A 25,319-nucleotide genomic window follows, 5' to 3' on the forward strand; every position below is an offset into this window, starting at 1 on the left:
ATTGCAGATTTCTTTATTTGTAGTCTGCAGATGATCCATTTTGCTCACACTGCTGACAAGATTCGATTCACCTCCTCAGGGAAGGTGAACGTGACTCTTACCCACTTGTAGAACGGGTTGAGACAATACTGCATGCCAGCACTGAAATCATTAACAGAAAGTGTATATCTGATTGGGGCACAATTCTTTTTGAGGTGAGGTGTAATGTGTCCTGGTGACACAGGCATGGTGACACGACTCACCTTTGTTCTCCTAACATACAGGACGAAAGAAGTCAATGTTAAGCATTAGTCAAACAGAGGCAGTTGATACCTATCTATTTAGATACTAAGAAAATGATTTGGAGTTGGAACCCTTTTGTTCAGGCTATTATTGCAGCTGCATGAATGATAACCTCACTGTTCCTTATTGTTTACTCACAGTGTGCAAGCAAGAGATGAACAGGAGTGCCGCAAGCCAGAGGAAACATCCTTACACTGAACTCTGCAGAGGGACAGATACCACCCTGACTTGAGTGGGGCTGGGGAGAGAAGACACAGAAAAGGCATGGAGGCGGCAACAGAAGTCAACACTGAAGTCATGACTCTGGCTTTTACAACACCAGATGCTGCAGCAAGTATCCTACTAGGGTAGCCTGCAGGGAGGAGGAAGGAGAGGAGGCAGGATGGGAAGACCGGAGTCTAGTGCCTCCTTCTACCCCCACTAATTCCACACTTGAGCCTTCTCCTAGCATGCTTACTGGCATATCTTCAACTAATTTAGATCCTCCACCACTGCTAATGAAGAAGTTGCATGTCAAGGTGCAAGACCAATCCTCTACTATGTTTAAAGACCAAACGGATTCAACCTTGCATTTCAGAAAAGATGGTGGAGGGGGGCAAGCATCACATCTACCCGAATACTCTTTACGTTGCAGCTTGGGGTAGGTGGCAAATTTTATCATTTGGATGAAAGCTTTTAAAAAACAACAGCACTCAAACTGTGAATCTACTTAGGAGCACTGAAGGATCAGTAATGAAATCCTGTACTCCCTAAACAATGTCGAAGTTTCGGCAGCAGAACTTAACACACTGACTTTTTAAATACCATAGTGTAATCACACAATAGAAAGCTATACTTTAATAATATTATGTTTAACATGATCTGATAAATACTTTGCCAGGTTCATAGGTAAGACAAAAGCATATAATCTACAGCTGATATATTTCCCTTTACACTTTCAGGATAGTCATGGAGATTCATGTATTACCTTTGTAATTATCTCCTCCTCTTCCACCTTCCCCTGATGCTTTAACTCTGGCTGGAAGCATACTAAAGAATCTGTTATCTTGACTTTGAAAGCAGCTGTAGCTTTTTCATCTCTCCCAGCGACAACAAGGGACTTCTGCAGGTGAGACTTAGCTGCCAAGAAGGGTCCACCTCCTGCTCCCTCCAGAGTTTCACTCACAGGAATGACAATAAGTGGTGTAGCACAGTTTCATTCCACTTCTATGACCTTCAGCAGGAACAGATTTGCACTGATGTGATGTACTTCAAAACAATTTTTTATGTATGCTAATTCCCACAGAATTAGTAGTGCCAGGATTAGATCAAAGGAAGCAAATATACATTTTTACACTAATATTTTGTCATCTCCAAGAGTAATTTCACCATCACGTTAAAGAAATCTCACAGAAAGTGAGAGATAATAAATGTCTGGAAAAGAATGAAGTTAAACCCTTTGGCCTCTATCATGTATCTATTGTCCCTGATAGACTACTATCTTAAGGACCTGCATGGAGTCCTGCAATTCTGAAAACATGTGTCTTTTTTCCCCACTGATAAGAGCTGGTCTTATTAAAAGGCTTGCCATGCAAAGCAGCATATTTTAGGAGTGGCTTCTGATGTCATGTCACCTACAAACAGCAATGTATGCACTCTCTTGGAAGAGATTTTTGAAGTCTGACAGCCAGTGGAGACAGGAAACTGTACGGAGTGTAGACAGCTTTAACCAGTTAATCCACATCTCTGCAAGGACCCTCATTTAAAAAAAAATTAAAAAAAATAAAATTCTCCTTCTCAACAAATGTGGGCAACTCTCAATATTCTGTTTCTGCAGGAGCAGGCCAGCCTTCTCAGGCTGAAAAGCAGAAGTGACAAATGAACCATCCTGCACCAAGAAAGCCTGATCTCCGAATATTTCATAGAGAAATCTCTTCAGCTCTGACACGTGAAAGGAATGGCATTGCTACTTTTAAAAAGAGAACTGATCCCTCTAGGCAGCCCATATCTAATGACTATGAAGAAAAGCACTGTTGTTTGTCCTTCAAGCTAGCCTGAAATTATACAACTTTTTGCGTTAGAAACATGATTTTTTCAGCAATGTATTTTAAATTCCTACATACTGAGAACTTTTAATCACTAAGGAATCACCCTCAATTTTTATGTGTTTAATAGGGCTTTTATTAACACAGGAATGTGGCTGAATATAAACCAGGAAGCTTTTAAGATCAATGCAATCTCTTGCAAAATTGTCTACGAGCTAGATTCCATCTTCATTTAAAATATACTGGGGAAATGACAGGAACTACACTTGATTTATACATGATGTAACAATGAGAGTATTTGTAGCAAGAGACTTTTGAAAATAAAAAAATTTACTTAACTTTATGAAAGTTTAGGGGATAGCTTTAGAAAACAGGGGCACCCACTTTGCCACTAGAAACATATAGATATACTACAGAGATGACATTCAGGTTGGATATTAGGAAGAATTTCTTCTCAGAAAGAGTGGTGAGGCACTGGCACAGGCTGCCCAGGGAGGTGGTGCAGCCACTGCCCCTGGAGGTGTTGAAGAACCATGTGGATGCGGCACTGAGGGACGTGGTCAGTGGACATGGTGGGGGTGGGTCAGCAGTTGGACCAGGTGATCTTAGAGGTCTTTTCCAGCCTTAATGATTCTATAATTCTATGATTCTAGACTAGGCAAATCTTTATTTTTTGCAGACAGTTTAGGCTTATCCTTGCTCCCATGTAACGAAACATTCTGCTTTTTATTCCTGTTAAAGACCACAGCTAAATGCAGGGGAAACTCCAGAGATCCTTCAAAAAATAACAGTTGTCAGCACCACTCCCTCTCACAAACTGTTCAAATAAGACTGTGTGAGCACCGTTACAGCAAGACACAGCATATCTGCAGCATTTTCACTTTTGTGAAGACTGAGTGGTACTAAATCATAGCTTACACAATGGAACACCTAGTTCTTTACTTTCACCTACTTTGCAAGTGCCTTTTGCAGGAACTGGAGGGCTCAGAGATTCCTTGCCCCGTCATACACAGGATGCAGAAATTGAGTGCAAGTGCAAAATACAATTTTCACTTTATGAATCTGCAGAACAATACTGACCCAAGAAGGGAGAAAAGGGAGGAGGAGTGGAGATCAGTTTCAGATTCCATCAAGCACAACCAACTCCTCCCCTCTCAGCCACATATCTGCTGTATCGCCACATCCAGCCAGGGGCCTTCCTTAGTGTGCAAAACAGCTGAAAGCTACTTACCCCTCAGGATGAGATCAAGGCAGCTGGTGTGTGGGATCTGGAGTCTGTGTTTCACATTCTGCCTCTTCTGCATCTTTCTTCACCAAACCACAGCAAAAAGAAAACTGAAGTTTGTGTCTGTAGTAAGTATATAGTTTATGGACAAATGGACTTAAAAACCCTGTCACTCTTTTTGTGGTCTGGAGCAGGTAGGGGGGTGAGATATTTGTGAATACTGAACCATTTAGTGCATACTCAGAATTCGCTATTGTATAGCACAAAGAACAATACCCAATTTTTAAATAAGATTTTATAATGTTATCTCCTCTGTGCAGTCCTGGATGAGAGTAACTTTCTGGAACAATGGCATGCTTTTTTTTCTTTTTAGCACTAAGAGAGGAGTTGCATAGCAGTATTTTTAAAATATAAAATGGGATTTCATAACTAAATTTCAATGGCTTTCAAAACTACTCTTTGCCATGGAAGAATTTTTACTCTTCCTCTGGTTTTACTACATTAACAAGCAAATCAGATTTCACTCTGTGAAAGCTAGACAAGCATACAATGGTATGAATACACAACATAGAACCATTGCTGTAAAATTAATACTACTTGCAATGACTATGATGTACTGCTGCTTGCAGGAGGCCTGACTGTGGTCTGCTCTGAGTATTGCACAGACAATATAAATGACCAGTACATTTTTTTTCCTACCGTTTTTAATTACTTTCCCCCTACTTGGACAAATAAAAAAATCTGGTGGTTAAATTTTAGGGTGATATGACATATATGTACAAGAATTATGTTGGACAAGAAGAGAATTCATTGCAGGAATGAAAAATCTTGATGTACCTTTATAGATGTTTCTTTTGTATGAAGGGAAATTCCAGAACATGTTCAGTGTTTTCAAAGTAACAGTTCAGCCTGTATTTAGATGACAGATGACACTTTCTTCACCTCTTTCAATGAAAAAGACAGCACACGGCTTTTTAGGGCTAATTTCTGCCAAAACAGAGTGCTTAGCAGCACTCAGCTAACTCAGAAACTGTATTTCCAGCAGTAGTTTGTTTTTCTTCCTTCTGAGCTCTCAGTCCCACCAAAATATTAATGTTCCAGTATTCCCAGAGATTTATTTACATGCTTATGTTTGTTTTCTCTCTGTCACTGCTGTAGTCTGTACCTCCTAAAATACACAAAACCTCTCTAAAATATGTTAAAAAATTAGAAAATTTTAAAACTTGCAAACTAAAAAAAAAAAAGAGGTGTTACACCTGTCTAAATAAATCAAGCATGTACTGTAGCTATCTGGACCACGGAGGAGTATAGTGAATACATTTAGTATTTTTTAGATACAGTATTCACTGTCATGGGATATTTCTTGGGTCTGCACTATTACACCCACCATAAAGAGACCTGTAACATGAAGGGATTTCCATTTGTTTTACCAGGTGTTTCACCACGGTGATCATACCCCACAGGAGTTTTTTCCAACTGACAAGCACAAAGAAATTGCAAGGCAGCATGGATATGGACAGCTTACCAAGGTGTGTTTGTTTACATACAGAAATATATTTGATTTTTAGCACTTTGTTTTAACTTGGAGAAAGTCCCTGTTAAGCTGCCACATGCAGATCTCTTGTAAATAGAACAGACATAGAACTTACCGGGAAGCTACAGCTCCGAATGGTCACTGACTTCAAAGACACTGACTTGACTGTTCTGGTCCAACACCAAGGCACGTTGAGTTGTCCCATTGCAGACTGGGGTCTTCTGAGAGGAGCCAGGCAGTGGCAGTTCACCTGAGATCAAACACACAGCTTTAACCTGTGGTGGTAGAAATGCTCACAACCACCCTCAATTTCTGTTGGGTAGGAGTGCTTCCTAGCTCATGAACTACTAAAACCAGTATTAGCAAAAATGCCTCTCATGCTGTGCTGGGGAACATGGATTTAAAACTCAGCTGGTTTAGGTGTTAGTGGAATATAAGTGGGATTGAGCTGGCATACAAGTATCAGCTGATGATCTTAACTGGCAGCAAATCAAGCAACTGCAGATCCCAGCTGCAGAAACTGTTTCTCCATTAACTGTCATTAGTATTAGATGCCCCTTCTTGTAAATGGTACAAAGGGTGAGTTCATATGCTATTAGGCTTCAAAGGAATACAGGAGCACTAAGGGAGTGTTAAACCTATGTCTGCTCTGCTCCTATCAGCATTTTCCATTGTATCTGTGCTTTCATTCCTTTTTCCCCAAGAAATGCCATTTTCATGGAAAAATGCCTGAGTCATTTGTCCAGGATTCTGGAAACCTGAAGAGGTTTAGAGGTGCCAAAAGTCTGAAAGACCCAGACAAACGGCTATTTTGCGTGTGTTCACAGACTGTGGGCTATGTTTGCAGGCTGAGGAGTGCATGCCTCTGGGAGGCGGCTGCACAGTAAATTTGTTCACACACCAGCAGGTCCAGCACAATGAGTGTGTTTCTCTCTCCTGGAAGAACTTGCCACTTACCAGGCATCCAGCAAAGTCAAGATAGAGCAAACTGCACGCAGGGCTCCTCCTCCACTCTGTTCTCAGGAGGCCTCAGGTGAGGTCAGGCCTGGTCAGGCCTGTTTCCTCTCATACCATCTCCCTTGAAGAAAAAGGAGTAACAGCCGTGGCAGCAAAGCTCATTAAAAGGCAGAAGGCAACAATGAATGTCTCAAAGCTTCCTGTACCTTAGCTCAGCTATGACTCAATCACTTCATATGTACGCAATGCAAGTTCAGCACAACATGCCAGCATGCTTCAGGCTACGTAAGCTCTGGGAGGCTTTAAGACCCAGGCGTCGGGGTTTAACAACACATATTAGACAAGCTGAGGCAGAAGTTTAGGATGAGCACTACCCTAGGAAACTGAATACACAACTTCAGCAACTGAAAGAGGCAATCACACATGCAAGCCATGGGCCATGCCTGGTATTCTGGATAAAGCCCTCAGTAACCTGGTCTGACCTCTGACTGCTCTGAGCAGGAGGTTAGACTAGGGGCCTCCTCAAGTCCCTTTCAACCTGAATTACCCTATAATCCTATGACTCAGAAGAGGACTTTGGGAAGCAGTGAATAATAGCCATACTTGAGGGCAAAGTAATGATTACATGAGCAAAGTTGAATATATTTCAATTTAGGCCAGGAAACACCAGGTACAAGTAAGAAAATCACAACCATGAGACCATTACAGGGACATTGCATGACTCTCATGTCGTGACTCTGCAAAATGATGATGGTAAGTTTTATAGCTCTTCACTAAAGAGCTATAAAAACACTTAGGCTAGAAAACCCATTTTGTTGTGAGAGTAGAGAACTGTCATCTATCTCGTTTAACACAGAGATTAAGTGATTGAGTCCATTTTATTGGTTAGTATCTTACTGAGAATAAGATTTGTGATGGCAGAGAACATGCCCTTCAAAAAGGTTACAAGATCTAGTAGTTGAAAGCTGGGGACATATTCAAGCCAAAACAAAGAATCAAGAGTTTTAGAGTGTAGTTAACAATTAACATTGCACCAAATTACCCAGGGGTATGGAGGACTTTTACTCAGTCTTCTATTCAAAATTTTCAGTCTTTCTGAAGGAGAAGATCTTGCACAAGCCAAAAATGTAGCTTCCACATGGAACTTCTGGCGATATTCTTCATATCCTGGACATATCTTTATAATCAGGTAGTTGCTGCGTCTGCACACTATTGCTGTGAGCCAGGAACAGAGCAGAAACCAGGCAGCTTTGTTGCGACATGTCTGTACCTGCCTTAAGAAACCCTTCCCCTCAGCTAGTCCTGTTAGTTTGGATGAACAACCATATAGCTTTCTGTAATGCAAAATGACAAACTGTATCTGTCAGGAAGACATACCAAATATTCCTGCAGCCCACTCTTACCTGTGACTGGTGAATATAGAGATAACCTTTACAGTAAAGCCTATTGTGAAGATGGCATTCAGGGAATTAATAAGCACCTTTTAATTTGACAATTCTGTTCACACAGGAATATGAAGAACCTTTTAAGCAACCAAATCCAGGCCTTTTCCATGGCAAAAAGCCACATCATACAATCTGAGTTCATACATTTAGCAAGCTGTGTCTTTGAACTGGTCAGGTATTTTTGCTTCCCTTGCTGTTGCTGAAAGGTTGTTCTTGAACTTTAGCCCAGATGGTCCTTCCAATTTCCAGTTCACTCCTGGCTAGTTTATATCCATGTATTTTAGTATAAATATTGCATTTTCCCTGAAAATCTCTTTTAAATAACGTAAACTCCCATGCCTCTGTAATGAAGTGCTTACACCCTTACCTTCCTTAGAATTCACTTAGCAAGAATGCAGGCATTCTAGGGTGATAAATGCAATCCTTTCCCTACAACAGATGCACTAGCATCACTACAGATATGGTACTTCTTTATTAAGTCCCCATGCAGAACGCTGCATCTACCTAAACTATAGCCAGATGCACAGGGGAATCTGATTTTTTGTCCATTAAGATTTGAATTTCAGCTTAGCTCATTAAGATGTGAGTTTCAGAGACAAAGAGTAACGATCTTCATTTGCATGCAATCTAGATCAAGTGCAAACATCTTTTCTCTACTTTTTTTTCCCCATGGCTAAAGAAAATAAGTGTTAATGAGACTATGTTCACATAGTGAATGTTTCACATTGCAAATAAGAAAATAATAAAGCTGAAGTTCCAATACTGTCAACACAGCAACTTTACTCCATTTTTCTCCTTTCTTTCCATCTTTCCTTTAGAAATAAAATATTTTATGACAGCTTATATAATTTTCAGTTTATAGGAATAGATGCACAGAACACTTCTTGAGGCTCTCACACTATTCTGTTACTTCTACAGTTTGGCATACAGCAACAATATGAGCTTGGACAGTATATGCGGAGAAGATACTCCTATTTCCTGAGTGTTGTTTATAAACAGACTGAGGCAAGTACTGGATCTGGAAGGGAGGATGTTTTTTGAAGAGGTTGATGGGATTTCCTGGATCTATGAGAATCTGAACTTGGTACATTTGGAGGTAACCTACTGAACTGAGTGTGATTTCAAAGTATCTATGAAACTGTGGCTCAACTTTGGGTGAGCTCGATGGTAAGCTGAAGACCATGCAGAAGGTTTTTAAGGCTATATATGAGGCTCGGATACCTCACTGTTGTATGTCAGAATATCTGTGTTGGAGATCACAAATTCTACATTTCCATTTACAGTGCAGACACAGCTTAGTTTTCATTTCCAGTTGCTCAGTGCATCCATGATGTACTAATTCAGCTGGTCAAGTGGAGGTAGTCTTGTGTTTTTCACTAGGAATCCTAAGGGAGCAGCTGCCCAGTTGCAACTCCCTTGTCCACCAGTTTTATTCCAAGGCCCTATTTCAGCTTCTTTCTTGTTTGCTTCTCCTTTCTGTCTTTACCCAATTCCATTTTAATGCCAGCTTACTCAGCACAGTACTAGACCCCTTCTTTTCTACAAAGAGAAGAAAGTTAACAGGAGAGATGACCTTCAACAAATAAATAAATAAATAAACTTCCTTTCTTCCTTCAGATTTATGCTCAGAGCACTGACTGTGATCAAACACTTATGAGTGCTCAGGCAACACTTGCTGGGCTGTATCCACCAACACAAGGCCACATTTGGAACCCCAGAATCCTTTGGCAGCCAATTCCAGTTCACACAGTGCCACTGTCACATGATAATGTGAGTATAAACTATGAGCACTTGTCTTCCCTTAATCATTAGTAAAATATCTAGCATGTGACATAAAGGAGCCCGAAAAAGGGCACAGAAACGACAATGAAAGCTATATTAATTACAAGCATCAGGCAGAAAGGAATAATATGCTGAGTAGAAATACTGTCAAGAGTTTCCACAGGAATGGACTTAGATGGACTGAGTAGAGATGGAGTTCCCCATTTCTGGAAAATCTGTGTTAAAAAGCTAAGAAAGATAAGGAGCATACAGTGTGAGTCCTGTTATGGAAGAGGAGCTTTACGCATGGTGTGAGATAGATTTTTTGGGCTTTCAAATCTAGTTAACACAATCTGTGACAGGGAATTCGGTTGAACAGGGACATGGAGCACTGGTTCTCACCTCAGAGTGATGAGAGCTTGAATATGGAGGAGATGGAGACATATGTCTTCCTGTGCATGCACACAAATTGGAATAGAGACAGGAGATGCTCTGACACCACCGCAGATGGTACCCCAGCAAACAGTCAGCAACACCTGGTCAGCATCAACACTACTATCACACTCAGCAAGCAGGTACTGCACCTCATTCACGCCTAGGGGATCAAATAAACAAATCAAACAAATCATAGTCATAAATACAAGGTTCCTACTTTTTTTTTTTACTACTTGTCTTTTAACTATATTAATTTTTGCTTCTTATACATGTAAGATTGAGACCACATGTATACTTCTACCCAAAACAAATGCCCATCATTTATTTATTGGTAAAGCTATGCCTGTTCATGAACTATGGTTATAATTCAGAAATTCTTTCTTACCTTCTGGAATAGATAGATTATGTTTCTAAAAAGATTGAGGAAGTGCTGTGAAGCTTTCTCAGTTAATTATCCCTTCAGGACTCCCAAGTTCTTTTTAAAAGCTCTTTAACTATATAAATAGAGATTCCTTTCTGGAAAATGGACAAAGAGCATATTAGAAAAAAAATCACTAAGAATATCTCAGTGTCAAAGGAAATATGAGTTATAGAAATTTAGCAAGTTTCTTTGATTTAGCTGAAGTAAATGGAACTGTGTTACATCTGCTTAATACAGTAATATAGCTGAGTATGCACAAAGACTCTTATTGCAGTCCACCTGCTGTGTGGTAATTCATAGTAGAAAGGTGATGGTGTGTTTAAAGAAAGACTGAGCACAGTGAGTAAAATCATCCCTGGGGAAGCCAAGCACAAAGCAGTACGCGAGGGCTTGTGTTAGTCTTCTGTCAAGTGACAAATTCCATCTTGTGTAAATAACTCCTTCAACTTTGATCTGCTGCACCTATTACTCCTCTAAAAATGCAAAGATTGTTTTGTAAGTAGTCATCAGTATGACTCTTATGGTCCTGAAGATGAATATCCAAGAAAACAACGCTCCCAAATAATTTTGCAGTTTGTTTTAATTAGTGCAGCCAATCAGGACAACAGTCTTGCAAGGCTATGTTGAATTGCAGAACAAGAAGAATCTTGCCTAACTAACATTTTGCAATTTCATTTTCAGTTGCTGTATGTACCTTTCTCACACTGCCCAAAATACAATGAGCTTCTTAGAGAAACCTTTGCAACAAGAGATTTCCAAAAGCAGCTCAAGCAGTACAGGGTAATGTATTTTCATTTCTGTAAATCTTCTAATTAAAATTTACTACTTTTGGCATCATTGTCTAACAGGTAGGTTTAAAAAATAGCAATCAATATGCTCCTTCCAGAGATCTTATCTTCAAAGCAGGTGTATACGACATACCCAAACTACAATTATAACATTATGAGCCAGCTAGACTGAACCATCCCCACCAACTGAAAATTGCAAGTTACAGGAAAGATCAATTATTGACTACCTTCAAAAAGAAAACATTAAATCTACCTTCTAGTAGAGCACAGAAAACAAAAAGATCAGATTAGTGCTTCACTTCAATAACTGTCTCTATTCAATTTCACATTAGCAACTCCCGTGATGTTTCTGACTGTATAACCCCTTGCTAGTTCAGATACTACTTCCACCACAAAATTCTCACTGCTCAATTACCCAAATTTTTTATAATAGCCCCAGTGTTTTCCCCAATACCTTTTCATGCCTCACACCTAACGTCTTCATTTAGATACTCACTTATATTTCATTCCTGCATCTGTAATATATCACTTCTTTTCTTTCACCAACATCAAATTACTTTCCATGAGCATGTAATCACTTGCCTATTCTGCTACAAAATTCTTCTTCGTGGGTTTTAAGATGAATAGGCTGTGTTCTCTTTTCAGCCTAAAAGAAAACGTTGATTTTTTTTCTTCCCCAATAAAAACTAGTGATATTCAGCAGGTATAAATCAGCATCTTTATGTTTTCTTGGTTTATGCATCCTCTTTCAGTGAGCATTATCATAATCTCTCCAATATTACTATGTGATCCTATGTCTTTAGATTGCTCAAATCAGGATGTGGCTTTAGGACTAAAGCAGTAGAAGGGGTTGTAATTAACACAGGTCCCAAGGTAGGAATGAAGAAGCCCTGCACTTGACAACTCAAGAAACAACATGAAAGATACAGTAGAGAGCAAAAATGGCTGGAAGAAGGACCAGAAATGAAAACCTGTACTTGGGATGCAGAAGTGGGAGGGAGGCCATAGCTAGAAAGCAGGATGAAAGCCAGATTTCACAAGCTCTTTATGAATTTTTGTACAAGCATTAATTTAGTGTCTGCCAGGTGATTATGAAAACATGCAGAGCATGCAGAATGGAAAAGGATCCACTTGAACAGGTAGTAACTGTCTGCCTGTGAGTACCACTAGACAACGGTACAGTGCTTAGGCACTAAGTACAAGGACTATCTTGTTTCTAAAAATTACTGTGTACTATGGAAGTGTGTAAAAATGATGTAGAAAGGCCCTTTGTGCAACATACAAGTTTCTTCTTTGTATTCCAGTCTTTTCTCAAGTTTTTAGCCTCTCACACTGGATACCCACTGAAGAAATTGAACAGTGAAAGAATTTTGAGGATCTCTGACACTTTACAATATGAGGTAAATAATACAAAGAAAATTCCCAAGGTCCAATATAAATGCTTACACTTTATCAAAACCAGTCTTAGCTCTTATTTGTATGGTTTGAAAAACCTCAGAAGAAGGTACATCTGTGCTTCCAGTTCTGTTGAACCACAAACTGTTATCAGCTTCTTCCTCAGAACACTCACCCAACATCAAATTCACAGCTGAATATCCAGTAAACATACTATGACTGAGTGAGGATGCTGAGGATAGCTCCTGGGAAACAGAAGCAGTTTTAAGATGTGTTCCACAGCCAACATGTACTACTTGGCTGCTAATGAGTTTACCTTCTGTCCTGCAGTTTCTGAAGGTCCAACTTTGATTAGTGAAGTTGACTGCAGTGCAAGCCAGGGCCTAAGTTAAACAAAGTGTTAGCATTTTGGTGTACCTCATTGTAATTTCAGTGAGGTCACCTTTCCATATTGCCCAAATTCAGGACAGTTCAGGACCACAACATTTAATGTCAACTGTTATATTATACTGAGAAACCCATGCCACCAGAGAAATGTGAAGAACTGGCAGCTCCCATCAGGGAGCTTGCTGGCTGCTGGAAGGCAAAACCAGTTAGATGGGTTATTACTTCTAGCATTAGATTTATTGAGCTTTGGGCTTTCATATTACTCAGAGAAGACTACAGAAATATAAATTAAGACATCTGCCATGAAAGTCACTTTTCCCCTCTCAAGTGTACAAAGAGAGCTTTTTCACTTTTTTTTTAAACAAAATTAATGAAACTACAGTAGCATACATCTCTGTATTTGTTATTATTGGCCATGTGTCATCTGATTATGAGACTGCAGTGCTTGCTTGCCAACAGCATTGTCTTAAATAGCATAGAAACAAGCAATTTTTTTCTCAAGGCACAGATTACATTTGTTAAAAGAAAAAGTGACCTGAGCTGATTTTACCTAACATGTTGCATTGTTTCACTTATCTAAATACATCCTATCTTTAAACAATTGGCTCCACCTGGTGAGCTCAGCCCACTGACTCACATTCATAAGAAATACAGGAAAGATACCAACTTTAAACAGGGATTCAGAGCAGTGCAAACCAGGAGTGTTGGCATATATTTCCTTCTCACAGTTGCCACCATTAATTTATCTTGGGCTGCTTTCCAAAAGAAAAATGAATCCATTATATTCTAGCTAGAGGATTGCACCAGCATCCAACAGAGTTGGAATAAGTAGGTATTCTAAGCTCTATATGCATACATCATTCTCCACTACATCCAAATTACAGCTAAATATGTTCCTACTTAATTGCTGGATCTTGGTCCAGAGGTGCCAAGCCTTAAATCTTGATATCCCTGTAGCATTTGTTTCAGTAAAGATTTCAGGATATATTCCAGTAGATGACTGAAGAAGAGTCACAAGGTGAAAGTTTTGCAACCAACACCTGCATTAACAATTGGCATAAATAGTGCCATTTGCTTTTTATGTAATAATTTTCAGTATTATATTTCCTCCTCTTGTTGAACACTGCCCTTCAAATTTGTTTTAGGCAGTGTGATGTTAGAAATAAGAATTCCATGGCTGTCTAAATGCAGAATACAGATATTATGACGAAAAACATTATTTGAGATAAACATTCAGAATTTGTTCTGACAAAAATTTTGTACCAAAATAAACAAAAATTAGCAGTGGGAACCAACAAGAAAATCATCATGCTTTCTTTCTTCACTGTAGGATATTAACAATTACACTTTACCTGCTTGGGCTTCTCATGGCGTCAGGACCAAGCTGATAAAGCTCTCAGAATTGTTATTAAAGGCGGAATTTGGGTTCCACAAACAAATACAAAAATCACGTTTGCAGGGAGGTAAGCCAAATTCTTACCCCATTTAAAATCAATAGTACAATGGGAAAGAAGAAAAGGTGTGTAATAAACATGGCCATGAAAGATGCCATGACGTAGATATTGGCAATGGGTACTAAAGATCTTGACTAATGAGAAGAAAGATGTTGAGGAAATGAATCACAGACATCCTAATTCAACATTATACAGGAGCTATCACTCTGGTTATGTTGCATAAGAAACTCAAAGTAATATACATTATTACATTATTATTAATATACAATACACTATTTCAGTAATATTCTTGCTGAAATGAAACCACTCTGAATTTAATGTAAGCCAGCATGCTTAACTTTCAAAATATTGTCTGTAATAATCTCTAGAACGGTAACTTTTCTTCCTAAGTCTTCATTTTCCATTACTGGGTATACTAAAATGAGAATATTCTGAGCTTTATTATTCTGCTCAGCAAGTAGTAGCTGAAATGTTAAGATAGTTAAAACCTTTTTAATCACTTATTTGTCTTCCATTCATCCGCTGTCAACCTTTTGGCCTCATTTTTGCTTTATATTGCCACTGTACAGTCAGGTTCTGTGAGCTATAAGGACAGCTCATATATAAGCAAGGATTAATTTGTTTGCCTTTTTGGAGCTCCAACATACAAAACTAAGCACAAAATTAAAACCTCTGCTCTTGCTTTATGACCAATTGCTATTAAAAAGTATGTCAGTAGACAAAGATAATAGGTATGTTTCATTCTGCTAGCACATAGCACTGTTTTTAGAATTTTAACTCCTGGAAGATTCCAATTTTATGCTAATGTTATTAGCGTTGCTCTAGAAGCTCTCAGGAATCCCAGAAACATTATATGCAGATTCAGATCCACTGCTCATATCAAAGATAATATCACGGCATTCTGTGCAAATTGTCTCTAAACCCAGTAGAATAACTCTGGTGCAGTCAAAGATAGATAGTGTTAAAATATTAACAAATGATACAAACATTAACACAAGCATCTCTTTTAGTCATTGTCGGTGCTTCTCCATTTTCTTTCAGGTCTTCTTTTAAAAACTATCCTAAAGCATATGTCAGATGCTAGAAAGCCTTCACACCATCAAAAAATGATTATATATTCTGCGGTGAGTCCTTTTTTTTTATGTTCTCTTTCTGCAGTTATTAAATGCAGTAAGAGCCATGAAGCTTCATTTCCTGCAAGAAATACAGATACAAGCATTTTTATTTGGTTAACCTTAGATAACACTGGATTGTTTTCATTCTTTAATGAACAGAGACTACTTTGAAACCTCCATTTTCCACCTGATGGCATAGCTTATTTTCAAAACAATATTGTTTTGATTGAGCAGAGGACTGAAAAGAAAAAACAAAAATAATTTAGAAACACACCTCCTGCTTCCTGTGTCTTTTCCAGATGCAAAAATTTAAAAAAAAAAAAAAAAGTTAAAGTTTGTTATTTGAGAAGGTATTATGAAAGGAGTTACTCAATGGTGACCTTACAGTTTTGTTTAGAATGTGCAGACACTCTCATAGGGAAATGAAATTCTGAGGCTGCTCTGAGTAAAAACCTTCTGTTCCTAAACTGCAATTTGATCATGAGTTGTATGATAAATATATCACCCAAAGATCTTTCAGATTTCAAATTCTGTTTACTTGATAAGAATAATCACCAGTTCTTATTAAAAGAAGTTTCCACAACCCCTACTAACTTTGGTAAGACCTACAGGTACCTAATACTTCTTAATATTGAAATATATATATATACTTTATATATATGCAGCGTTTCAGTTGGTACAGCCAGAAAAGGACAGTGCTCATTCATCATTGCAGAGGGCAGAGGGCAAGTATTAATGAAGTCACATAAGTAATATTAAGTGTACAGGTAACGTACTGGACTTATTATTAAATAATAGATACATGCAGTGATTTTCAATAGGCCTTTGTGGTTTTTTTTTTTTTGTAATTACAGCATAGAGCCACCATTGTTGCCTTACAGATGGCACTCGATGTTTTCAATGGGAAGTTGCCTCCTTACAGTGCTTGTCATTTTTTTGAACTCTACCAGGAAAAAAATGGGCAAGTATCTGCAAGCTGTACTGCTAGCATATTCTTTTTTGCATAAATAAATGTATTGCTACCCCAGACTAACTAAACTGGATACACAAGGTTCACTACACAGGAAAAGATCATAGATTAATTTTAATTATTATAATTGGACTCAATTTAGCAGTTACTGACAGCAGCAGAACCACATCACTGCAGCCTGAAATCTCTCTATTGCTCCATTACAATTGAGGGCTTTAATCTACCCTCCTTATCTGTTTAACTCCTTGACTCTCTATCAGTAAGGCAATCTACATGCAAATTGGTACTGACCATTTATTGTTTAAGAAGATCTCTTCAGAGTATTAACGATACATATTATTAGCAAGACAAATAAGCTTCATCCCAGAGTACAATCACTACAACATGGAAAATCTCTGTGGTTTCACACACCTAGCTTTATTTTGATCATTCTGTATTTTTAAGCAGGCAATACACCATAGAAATGTACTATCGGAATAATACTTTGAGAGATCCCCACCCTCTTACTCTCCCCGGCTGCAGTTTTCGCTGTCCACTGGAGAGATTTACTCACTTGGTCTCCCCAGTCCTCGCACGACATTGGACAAGAGAATGTAGGATATAGGACATAGAATGAGGTAAGTTAAATGTTTGTGGGGGACAAAATTAAGGTCAGGATTTCTAACCAGGAGCTCATTTGAATCTTTCTCTTAAGGATCTGGTCTGAAAACGAACAAAAGTCAGATCCAGTAAGACAAAATTGTATCCACGGCCATCATTTTTACTCCATTGATATATTTATCTAACTCCACCCAACTTACTGGTGAAATGGAATCAAGGCTGATTATACTTTAGGATTCTATTTTTCATGGGGATTTTTTGTTTGTTGATTTTAGTGCAGTCAAAAATACCTTCAGTTCCTGAGGAAGCACATCCAAATGGACTGAATTGTGTAAATTCACGCTACAGTTAGAGTATTTGTCCAAGTTAATTACCGTCACCATGCATTCTCTTGATTTTAGAAAACATTCAGAGATCAAAACAGATGAATATTGCATAGTATACCAAATTAGTGCTTACCAGAATGTCAGACTTATACAGGTACACATTGGCAGTACTAATGCCTTCCCTAGTAGGTTGTCTGTATCTCCGTATTAGGGTTTCTAATTTTCGTTTTTGATCACTGATGATGGGGGAAACCCAAATGTTTAGCCTTCAAGTTTTACACAGGAGTTGCACATTGTTTCAATTCTCCAATTTTACTTAAGTAAAAGTTAAATGGTTTCCAGGCTTTTTACACCGAGTTCAGCATCACCACTCACAACTGCTTTCATTGGTAATCCTGAATGCTGAAAACAAATATGGACTAAAAATCAAAATATTTGCATATTGTCATATCAAAATCTGACACTTGCCCATATTCTTTCCTGGTTCAGAATGATTCTATCTCAGTAATGGTTGGGGTCAGCTCCTAATTTTGGAGTTCATAACTCTTTCCCTGCAGGAGGTTTTAGACATGAGCAGCACCTGGGAAAAAGCAGTCTCCTGGACACTGCCCCACAGCCTGCACAGCGCAGCAAGGTCTCAGAGGGACCGTATCATGCTAAATCAGTGTGAGCAGTGATGAAATGCAGTACTGATTCTCAACTAATGCAGCCCGGCTGGGCCAGTTGGTGTGTAACATCAGGACGCTACACTGAGTTAAGAGTAATGCAAAGAGTTTACAGATCACACTCACACCTACATTACACAACTGCAATTTCACTGCCTTCAGCAGTTTCCAAATTTGTCAAAAATCAACTCAAATATTGTCCTTTGCTAATGCGACTGTTAATACTTTAACTATACAGGCACCAGAGCATTTGACAAACAGAAGGTCATAAATATGCTTTTGTTTGGAATGAAATCCATGGTGCGACTGAGCTCAAAAAATATTACATAGTTATTCTACATGGAGACGCCATTTCCCAAACATGGAGTTGTTTCCAAAATATGCTTAATTGAAGGTTCGTGGAGATGACTTATGGCCCCACTATAGGGAAATACAGGGATTAGGAAAGCATTGCTAATACAGGTCATACAAGAGAGCAGTAGTAGTGTTTGAGAGTGGTATGAATCAGAGCCAAGTTCTCCCACGTGATGATGACCACAGTGTGGAACATAGGAAGTGAAGATGGCTCAGTATATTTGGGAAGGAGATAAAACATTTCTCTGCACTCATCTGTCTTGGGAAATTTTCAGGGTGGATCAGCTGACAGTTTCAAAAGACTTTTCCTGCTTCCATCCTACTTCCATCCAAATGAAAGCAAATCTGTCAGCTCTTCTGTATGACCTACCCACTTCTTCAAGTAGTACAGATATATTTGGTATGTCTTCTGAGAACAAGGTTATATGCTAAGAAGGATTCTCTCATTTTGTCTTACCTTTAGGTGTTGCCTCCAGGAAATTCAGCGTGATTAGCTTTTGAAACAGGTCCTCCCACAGTGTGATGTTACTACAGTCTGACATTTCTCATTAACTTCCATCAGTATGAACAACAGTCTCCTGATCTCTATCAGAAAAAAAACATTCATCAGTACAGCAAAGCAAAATTACAGAAAGCAGTGACTTACTTCTCCTTAACAGTAGCTTTCTTTTATCAAGTATGAAACCCAAATGTATTGTGAAAATTGAGTATTTTTTCTAGGTTTATTCATTGCAAAGTGATTTGATAGGACTAATTCAAGAACATAATTTCAGTTATAGTGTTTTGAAGGGCTATAGCCTTAACTTAGAGCAAAATTGGAAAATACCTCTGAAGGAGTGTTGTTCCCTTTTGAAGACTGGGACAACTTACAGAACTGGTGAGGGAGGCTGTGCTTCAAAAGGAGCCAGCAGCTGGGAAGTCATGCCAGTTTCCTCATACTTTATTTTATTCAAGAAATAATTAAGTATTTTACACAAATAGATCTCAGCAGCTACAAAAATAACAATAATGGCTGTTTACTTAGTGAATACTTGTCTTTTCTCGTGTATGGGGAGCAGGGTGAGTGTTTTTTTTTTCTTTGTCTACATACACAAATATTACACCTGTATGTAGAAGGAAGGTGAGAGTTATGGAAATAATGGACCATGGGGCTACTCCTAAAAGCAGCCTACAAACAATCAGTCTGGCTGTCATAAAGACCTGGCAGGCAATTTGTTGACCCAACAGGGCTTTCACATACTGAGTCATTGTGTCTTTTCCCAAAAAGATAGCAAGGCTAAGTGTCAACTTCGAAAGAAAAATCATTTGTGATTTCAAATAGCTTTACAAACGCCTTCCTTTTGTTCTGTTACCTTGATAATGTACTTTCTCTGATAATATAAAGTTTGCGCTTCAGAGAAGTTTGTCACTCCATGCTGTTCTTGACATTAACAAAAAGATCCTGCTGGCAACACAAAAGACTCCACAGCTTTGTGCTAGTTAAAACATGCAGAATGTGCTGGGCAATACTTCACTAGTTTTATTTTCTCATACTGCTACTGCAAAAACAATCTGTGGTATTACTACAAACACTGGATTGGAACCATCAGATACAACTAACTTTTGACAATAGTGGACACTTCTTTGCTTGAAAAACTAGGGTTATTTTTAATTTCTTACAGAAGATATATGAAGCTTTGTCAACAGCCTTATTGCCCACAGGTCATTTCAAAGAGAAAAAGAGTAACAAATGAAAATGAAATACAAACAATTTTGCCATTCTTTTCCTTGGATCTGACTTTAAAAATGCAGGCTAAGTCTAAAAAATGTATGTTCTCTCTTAGAACTACAGCATAAGCAGGTAACTGCTACTACCTAAGCTACAAAAGAATAATAAATAAATAAATAAATAAATAAATAAATAAATAAAAAGGTCTCTTTTTCCCTCTAACAAGAGTCTAAGTTTCAGAATTCTCACTGTTAAAGCCCATTCTCTGCTCAGCAGGGGCCAAGCAGCAATTCCTGTGCTTTCTAAGCCTCCATACGAAGCAGTTTAGGAAGAACGGTAGTTAGATTTCATAGCAAAGAAGTTCAAAAATACAAATAAAAATAAATGATTGCCTCCAGTGAAAAAATGCAGCCCCTTTCACACCCTCTTAGATGTAGCATCTAAACAAGGATAAAAGCATTTTGTAAGAACAGCCAGGTGTAGCTGCTTCCCAATGCAAAGAAGATCAAGTTTTGTTTTTTCCATATTACCTCAATGTCCATAATAGACATTGGCAGAGAGCCTTCCCAGATCTGTCAGCTCTCACATAAGAGTTAGTGTAAACTCTTTAAAAGATTCTTTGCAAAGCCATCACACCTGACCTAAGCTGACTATCACACTTCTTTAACAACAACAATATTAAAAAAAGAGCAAGAGAAAAGCAATTAGAGAGGAAAATGTAAGATTCCATACTTACAAGATCATAGCCTTGGATTCTGAAACCAAATTTCTACTTCTGTGCACTCTCTCTTCTATTCTGAACTTGTTCCTATTTCCTCTTCTTTTTCTGAAGCTGTGTCCACTTGAGTTGTTTTCAGTGTTCTATTTGCCAAATATTTTTAAGAGGAAGTTCCAGAACTGTAAAAGGGAACTCCTTCTTTTCCCATCAAAGGCAAGGGTAACCTTTCTGCTGGCTTCCCAGATCTGAACAAGCTCACACAGAGAATGCAACACACACAGCCAAGACATTCTTCATTCTTCTCTTTAGCCTACAGTTCCTTCCTCATCCAAATCCACCTCTCGAAATTTTCAGAACCATGTAAAGACCTTGCTTCTGTCTCACAGTTTTGTCCTGGGATGGGGAATCATGGAGCTGCGGCCTGGCTCCAGCAGTTCCCTTCAGCTACGGATGTGCATCCTAGCTAATTCAGCTACTTGCAGAACTACAACAGAAGGTCCTCCTTTTCCATTACATCATTGGACCATGTTTTCTTCCCTGCTACATGACCTTGAGCATTCCAGTTTCTGTGGAGAAAAGTTAAATTTCTAAAGTATTTCCAGATTATTCTACTACCCATACTCCTATCCAACAGAAAGCCCATCATAATCATTCTTTATAATGCCTTTTTTCCTTAAGACTATCACCGCATAACACAGAAAGACTTTATTTCCTGCTCACTGCAAGCAAAAATTAATGTCCATGTTCATGAAAGCTGAAATACCAAGCCAAGATCTTTTGCATGAGCATATATTGGAAGTATTAGTAAATGAATTATATTAGAAGCATTGCTTTGACTTCCTTTGGAATGAGAAAATACAGCTTAAATCTGAGGTTACCCCATTAAATGAATGAATGACATGACAACTGAAAAGCTTTATTATTCAAAATTTTATTTCCAGAATCATGAAATAAATAAATGAAAGGACCTGAGAACAGAGAAGGTGTATTACTCAAACACCTTCCCAGAACGATCTATCTATGATCTCTCAACTTATAAGCCTTGTAATTGGTGCTCCTCTCACCGTTGCCTGCAGTGGGTCCCACACTCTGGTGCCAGCCCATCCCCGTCATGTGCCCCGTGAGAGCTGCAGGTGCCATTGGGGCAGGACGGGGCTGCCCTTCAGGTGTCCCCAGCATGGCTGCTGCCAGCATGGCCACTGCAGGGGATGAGGTGAGGAGGGCCCAAGGAGCTGCTGCTCTGCTGCCTGTGGGTGCCGGGGATGCTCCTGCTGTGCTGGGCCAGTTGTAAACCTGGGTCCCATTTTAGGAAGAGGATCAGAAGTAGCAGACAAGGTCTGACTGCTGCTCGGTGGCAGCAGGGAGGGGCCAGAGTCTGGCACGTTTCCCTCTGTGCTGCTGCAGCAGGGTCTGGCAGGGCTGGAGCGGTTCCGGCTTGGGTGGTGGCTTTCTTAGGGTGCTTGAGTGGTGGGGACCCCATGGGTGCCGCTGTCTCTGCGCCTTCTTCCTTTGGTGCTGCCAGCAGGCTCCTGTCTTGCCCAGCAGCTGCTCCCTGCATGGGCTTGGTACCTGGTCTGCTCCTCAAGTGGCTCTCATTCAGGTCTCTCTGCAGGGCAGGGGCAGCCACCTCTCATCTCCCAAGGGTGGCTCCTTGCTGGCAGTGTTCAGACAGTTGTGGATCATCTCTCTTGAAGATGAGAGTAGAAGAGTAACTAAAAAATGCAAAGGAGAAAAGTTAGTTGCTGTCAGTTTGGGACTGAAAGACAGCAAGATACAGGAATTAAGACTTCTAACTGCTAAAGACAAACGTAGGTATTGAAAAGGTCTGTGGGTCAGTTTAATCCTACAGCTTAGGCTGACTGAAATAAAATATATTGCAAATATATTTAAATAAATAGAGTTGTCATATTCTGATTTATTTACTTTTCCATTCCATGGGTTCAGACTTTCATATAACCCAAATCTGTTTTATCCATATTTCTTTTACTCAAAATTTCTTTTACCTTCAAAATACCCAAAATAAACAGTAGATGCGCAACCCCTCTTTGTTTCCTTTTTGTATGTTATGTTGCAATGGAAGGATCACATGAAAATGGAATACTCTCTTCTTTCACAAACAATGCATGACAGTTGAATCATATATTAAAGACACCTTGATATAACATAACACCCCAAAAGTGTGAACCAGCCATATGCTTGTGTCACAAGTACTTTAAAATTATGCTTGGAAAATGTGTAACTTTTTTTACTGAAACACACATTTTTTCCCTTTTTTATCTCAGAACGACAACAACAAACATAAATAAAATGATTGCATCTAAATCCAAACCAATTAAAGTGTCAATCTGCAAATTCCATCAGAGGGCTGGAGCACCTCTCCTATGAGGAAAGGTTGAGGGAACTGGGCTTGTTTAGCTTAGAGAAGAGAAGGCTCTGGGGAGAGCTCATTGTGGCCTTCCAGTACTTGAAGGGAGCGTATAAACAGGAGGGAGAACAACTGTTTACAAGGGTGGATAGCGATAGGACAAGGGGGAATGGTTTCAAACTGAGACAGGGGAGATGTAGGTTAGATATTAGGAGGAAGTTTTTCACACAGAGGGTGGTGACGCACTGGAACAGGTTGCCCAGGGAGGTTGTGGATGCCCCATGCCTGCAGGCATTCAAGGCCAGGCTGGATGTGGCTCTGGGCAGCCTGGTCTACTGGTTGGTGATCCTGCACACATCAGAGGGATTGAAACTCGATGATCTTTGAGGTCCTTTTCAATCCAGGCCATTCTATGATTCTATGATTCCCCACGTAAGCAAATCAATCCCTGGATACAGGCAGCAGTTTCATCTCTGGCTGCCTCCAATGCAACACCTTCCACCCAGAGCATGCCTGGGCTGTGCCACACTGGCAGCAGTTAGCTAAGCTTACCCTTCCATACATTAAAGTATGAGTTCTTTTGCAACCAATCTGCTTCAAAGCCACTCCAGCCATGTAAGCCTTCCAGACAGATACGTGCTTTTAAAATAGACGATTGTGCTCAAGCTACATTATATGGCTAAATGCCATATTATATGCCTCAGAGCCAAATTAGCATATAGGTTATACAAATAGTTTGAGTCCATTTACATTATGATGCTTGGACAATGTTAATGACTAACTTTAGAATAATTTTTTTAAGTTTTATTTTGAAGCAACTTTTCCTTAAAAAAAAGAAAAAGGATTTGGTTGTTGCGGAGTATGACAAGTTTACAGCTGTCAAAAGCACAGTAAAAGAGGAAGTCTGCCTATATCCCAAACTGGAATTAAAATACAAGACAAGTAACTAAATTTACAAATGAAATACATACTTCCAGATTAGCTGCAGGACCTTGTCTTTAAAACCATTGCACATGAAAGAGGCTATTTTTTTTTCATTTTGCAATGTGTAGTGACTTTTTTTTTTAAGGATATGGTGTCCATTCTTCAGAGATATTTCTGTTAATAAATCTGCTAGCAAAATAAACGTGCTCAAAGGATGCCACACAAAGCAAAACTTTATCATATGCTTGATTTCAGGTTGAATTGTCATTTTTAAGAATTGTTTGCAAAGACATTCTACAAAATGCAGCCATTCTGTATTGTTAAGCTTTCCTAGACAATGCCATCCAACACCACAAAAATATTTATTTCTAAAGTGAAGCTACCATATGGGTTCTGTAATAATAAGACTTTCAGGTTATAGCTGCTCACCTTCATTAGCCACAGTCAGTCATCACAGAAACACGATGAAACAGTAAACCTTATGAAACACATGATTTATGAATTTCCTGGTAAGGGTTTACAATGGATGAGAAAGACTTCTGAAAACCAAGGAGTCCTTGATCCAAAATGTTTAGGAACCACCTAGTGAAAAATCTATATAGATTAAAAAATTAGGGCATCCTTTCTTGACTTCTGAGGCATCTTAAAATATTCTAAAGAAAGTGTCTTTTTTCACTGGCATTCTTAAATAATACTGTAGGTGATCATCTTACATTTATTTTGAGAAAGATAAAGTAATAGATATTTTTAAGTATGGATGACTTCCTTACATCTCCTACATAGGCACCATCACACCAGGAGAGACCAAAGAGGATAGGGACAAAACAGCGGAGGGAAAGAGAAGTTCAAGTGAGTGCTAAATACTGAGCACAGAGAAAGGGAGATGGGGAAGTCTGGGAGCTGTGGTCCTCCATTCCATACCCTAATGATCCTGTGATTCCTGTGATCAGGGGAAATAGACACTTAAAGCCATTCGCATTCATTCAGAGAAAAGTGCACTTGAGGCTTAGTGGAGTTCAGAGCCCCTGGGGACAGAATTTCTGGTAAATGCTAAAATACCTGTTGAAGAGAAAATATGACTGCAGAGAGCTCAACAGAAGACACTGAGACAGATTTGAGTATGACAGGAATGGTATGACTCAGACAATACATGGATGATCTTAACTTTTAACATTTATGGAACTCTATTTATAGGTCTCTACAAACTGAAATTTGTTTGCTTCAAAAATCTTTATGTCTAGAAATAATGTCATTCTTAGTCTTGTTTTATAGAGAGGAATTCAGGAGAGACAAGCTGAACAGTCTGCTCAAAGCCACTGTCAAAAACAGTGTTTTTAAATTAGTAGCTAAAAAAATGTGAGCTCCAGGGCCAGTTCATGAGAAATTTCTTTGGGAATTTAGGCCAAAAAAGAATTTGGCGTAATGAGTTACAAAATTAGACGTACAGATACAGTCCAATGGAAAAG

At 39.0% G+C, this 25,319-nt stretch overlaps 2 protein-coding genes and 1 long non-coding RNA gene across 6 annotated transcripts in view; 2 read left to right on the forward strand and 1 right to left on the reverse strand.

The window, feature by feature from the left end:
• CPNE4 (copine 4) overlaps positions 1 to 1,351 on the reverse strand; it is a 268,973-nt gene extending 267,622 nt beyond the window's left edge. Inside the window, exon 1 of the mRNA XM_021388897.1 lies at positions 1,250 to 1,351. Within this exon, the coding sequence (XP_021244572.1) occupies positions 1,250 to 1,310 (61 nt within the window). The 5' untranslated portion in view covers positions 1,311 to 1,351. The remainder of the gene's footprint in view (positions 1 to 1,249) is intronic.
• Positions 403 to 2,649, forward strand: LOC110394849. 2 transcript variants are annotated; one of them, XR_002435961.1, is made up of 3 exons: positions 403 to 922; positions 1,224 to 1,390; positions 2,099 to 2,649. It is a non-coding gene; the product is annotated as an uncharacterized LOC110394849 (long non-coding RNA). The 2 variants fall into 2 exon arrangements; XR_002435962.1 differs by lacking the exon at positions 1,224 to 1,390 and having other exon boundaries at positions 404 to 922.
• LOC110394846 (prostatic acid phosphatase-like) lies at positions 2,976 to 21,543 on the forward strand. 3 transcript variants are annotated; one of them, XM_021388907.1, is made up of 11 exons: positions 2,976 to 3,659; positions 4,965 to 5,060; positions 8,386 to 8,472; positions 9,085 to 9,237; positions 10,766 to 10,864; positions 12,177 to 12,272; positions 13,985 to 14,117; positions 15,150 to 15,232; positions 16,078 to 16,184; positions 16,716 to 16,810; positions 18,602 to 21,543. In XM_021388907.1, the coding sequence occupies exons 1-10, from the start codon at positions 3,228 to 3,230 to the stop codon at positions 16,795 to 16,797; spliced, it is 1,368 nt and encodes a 455-aa protein (XP_021244582.1). In that variant the 5' UTR covers positions 2,976 to 3,227; the 3' UTR covers positions 16,798 to 16,810; positions 18,602 to 21,543. The 3 variants fall into 3 exon arrangements, with proteins under 3 accessions (XP_021244582.1, XP_021244580.1, XP_021244581.1); XM_021388905.1 differs by having other exon boundaries at positions 2,977 to 3,659; positions 16,638 to 16,810; XM_021388906.1 differs by having other exon boundaries at positions 3,145 to 3,659; positions 16,641 to 16,810.

The sequence above is a fragment of the Numida meleagris genome, chromosome 2 (genome assembly GCF_002078875.1).
Source record: "Numida meleagris isolate 19003 breed g44 Domestic line chromosome 2, NumMel1.0, whole genome shotgun sequence".
Lineage (NCBI taxonomy): Eukaryota > Metazoa > Chordata > Aves > Galliformes > Numididae > Numida > Numida meleagris.

Coding starts and splice junctions, on each gene's coding strand:
- LOC110394846 (XM_021388905.1), top strand. CDS start 3,228: ATGGAACACCTAGTTCTTTACTTTCACCTACTTTGCAAGTGCCTTTTG. Junction 5,061..8,385: donor GATATGGACAGCTTACCAAG/GTGTGTTTGTTT, acceptor TTACTTCTACAG/TTTGGCATACAGCAACAATA. Junction 16,185..16,637: donor CTCTACCAGGAAAAAAATGG/GCAAGTATCTGC, acceptor TGTATTTTTAAG/CAGGCAATACACCATAGAAA.